We start from the raw sequence: 2519 nt of genomic DNA on the forward strand, positions 1-2519 counted from the left end.
TCTCTCTCTCTCTCTCTCTCTCTCACACACACACACACACACACACATCATAAAATCTTACTTGTGTTTGTAGTTTCTTGGATCATATTGCCACGTGAACTAGTCTTCCAATGATGCTACAAGGCAATACAGGGCATTAATACAAAATTAATTTCCCATCTTAGGTCCCCAAGTACTGCACATTCAATTTCCTAATTGTCATTTTTTTTTGCTTTGTTATTTTAGTTTTTGTAGGTCCAAAGCTAAGCATAGGTTTTTATTTATACCCTCTGCTCAGGGTCCCTTTTCTCCAGCCACTGTCATGTGAACCAGGACTGTTCTATCATCTGAAGCTAGAAATCCTCTTTCAGGGTCACTTAGGTTATGTGTGGTATAACACATCTTGAGTCCATCAGACTTCTGCCTTGTTCTCTGTTGGTTTGGGCCAAAGCCACCCCTTATGTTCTAGAATCCACACACAGTTTCCCATCATAAAGACCCTGTCCATGGGCAAATTATACTGTCTTGCTTCCAACGGATTAGAGATGGAATTACAGGACTCCTGAGGTTCAGATAATCTCTTTTTAGATTAATTCAAAGACAACTTATCATTGCCCTTAGTTATATCTGAAATCCCTTTAACTCGATATGAAATACAAATGAAAGCCAGCGTGTTCTTATTTTAACTTTTAAAGGCAGGAACACTGGGGTCAAGAATATTGAGGTTTCTCTTTTGTTTTATACAGGCAGGCTTTTCTTAATTGTAGTCATTATGAATTGTACATCCTCAGTGTGCAATTCTTTGTAAAAACAATAACAAATTCATATACAATACTTCAAAGCTCAACTCAGCTTTTCTGTTCTGTATTGTCCTTACTGCTCTGTTTCCAGTATGGTTTTCCCTGTCCTTTTATTTTCAAGCTGTTTAATTTCAAACTTTTGAAAGATTTCATTTGTAAATGCTACCACTATCTGTATCCCTGGCATTTGGCTATAATTTAGCCAGATTCATGTCTTTTAATAGCTATACAGTTCACACCCATTTATTATATCCACTCCATACCCAATACCCATTTATTACTGTCCCCACAGCTTAGGTTATATCTTCTTGTTACGTTTAAATCTTCTATTATGATTTTTTTCATTCTGTGTGTGTGTGTGTGAAAGAGAGAGAGAGACAGAGACAGAGACAGAGAGAGAGACAGAGAGAGAGACAGAGAGACAGAGACAGAGACAAAGAGTGTCATGAACTCTCTCCCCAAAGCTGGGGGTTGTCCTTAGCAGGGTTTATCTTTTTGATACAATGAGTAGTTGACTTACTTAAAAAGTCAAATAAACTGAGACAGAACTTGTTGCTTCCCAAATTGGAGCAATTACAAAACTTTCTCACATGTATTTTCTCCTCTTTTTTCACTCCTCATATAAAATTATATTTGACTAAGTTACTTAATAAAGTCTTCATGCCTTGTGTTTCTAGTACTTGATTAATTAATAATCTCTAAGTCTTAACAGAAAGCCATCACTGTATTCATATGACCTTCTCCATATTTTATACTTTATTACTTTATTAGCATGTCACTTATATATTTCCATACAGTTTGCTAATGGCACCTTCACCTTCCTTTATGCTTTAGTTCCATATTTGAATGAAGTCTGCACAGAGGACCAGGTTTTCTCTGGTCATTTCTTGCTGGACTAATAAAGTTCCTTTTCTATTAGCTTATTGAAGAGCTCCTGGCAATTACAATTCTCCAACTCTTCTCATGTTCAGAACTGTTTGCTTTACTTCACTGAATAAAAACATTGGTTGTTTATGGCACTCAGGAGCTACCATGTTTTCGAGGAGGGTTTCTTGGATGTTGCTCCATTGTCGTTTAGCTCTGCTGTGGAAGACGTGAAGATTGGCTCACGTTTTCCTTCCGTCTGTGCAGAACCTTGCCCTGGATTTTCAAAGAATTCTTTTTTATCTTTTAAGTGTGTAGTTTTAAGGGAGGTTAAGGCATCACTCATTATTTTAACCTCTCTAGAGAAGGTTTTTCAGCCTATTGTTTATGACAGCTTTTAGTTAAGTATCTTGATTTGTATAATTTTTTTGTTAGTGATGCAAATTTCCTATGTCTCTTTAACTTTCCCCAGTCTTTTCTGCATGCTTAGCACCTTTCTGGGAGTGTTGGTTGTGTTTTGTCTGTTTCTATCATGGCCCTTGTTCTATTTTCTCCTCTGCTCTCCCAAGTTGCAACATTTGTTCTCTAAATTCTTCCATCTCTATGTTGAAGCTCACTTTATATAGATAAAATTTGTTTATTAAATGTAGAGATCTAGGTTACTTCCTCTTTAACAATATTTTCCCAGTTATTTAATTGGCATTTGTTTCTGCTCCATTTTTAAAAATTATTTTAATTAGATCGCATTTCCAATGTGATCCCAAAAGTCCCCCATACCCTCCCCCCCCCACTCCCCTACCCACCCACTCCCACTTCTTGGCCCTGGAGTTCCCCTGTACTGAGGCATATAAAGTTTGCACGACCAATGGGCCTCTC

General features: G+C 37.2%; 1 protein-coding gene across 2 annotated transcripts in view; it reads right to left on the reverse strand.

Annotated features, from left to right (window-relative positions):
• Positions 1–2519, reverse strand: part of Mroh9 (maestro heat like repeat family member 9) — a 57089-nt gene that overhangs the window by 51911 nt on the left and 2659 nt on the right. For both annotated transcript variants that reach the window (XM_021172569.1, XM_021172577.2), the window contains exon 2: positions 62–116. In XM_021172569.1, coding sequence (XP_021028228.1) covers positions 62–86 — 25 coding nt within the window. In that variant the 5' untranslated portion in view covers positions 87–116. The remainder of the gene's footprint in view (positions 1–61; positions 117–2519) is intronic.

Source organism: Mus caroli, chromosome 1 (assembly GCF_900094665.2).
Source record: "Mus caroli chromosome 1, CAROLI_EIJ_v1.1, whole genome shotgun sequence".
Lineage (NCBI taxonomy): Eukaryota > Metazoa > Chordata > Mammalia > Rodentia > Muridae > Mus > Mus caroli.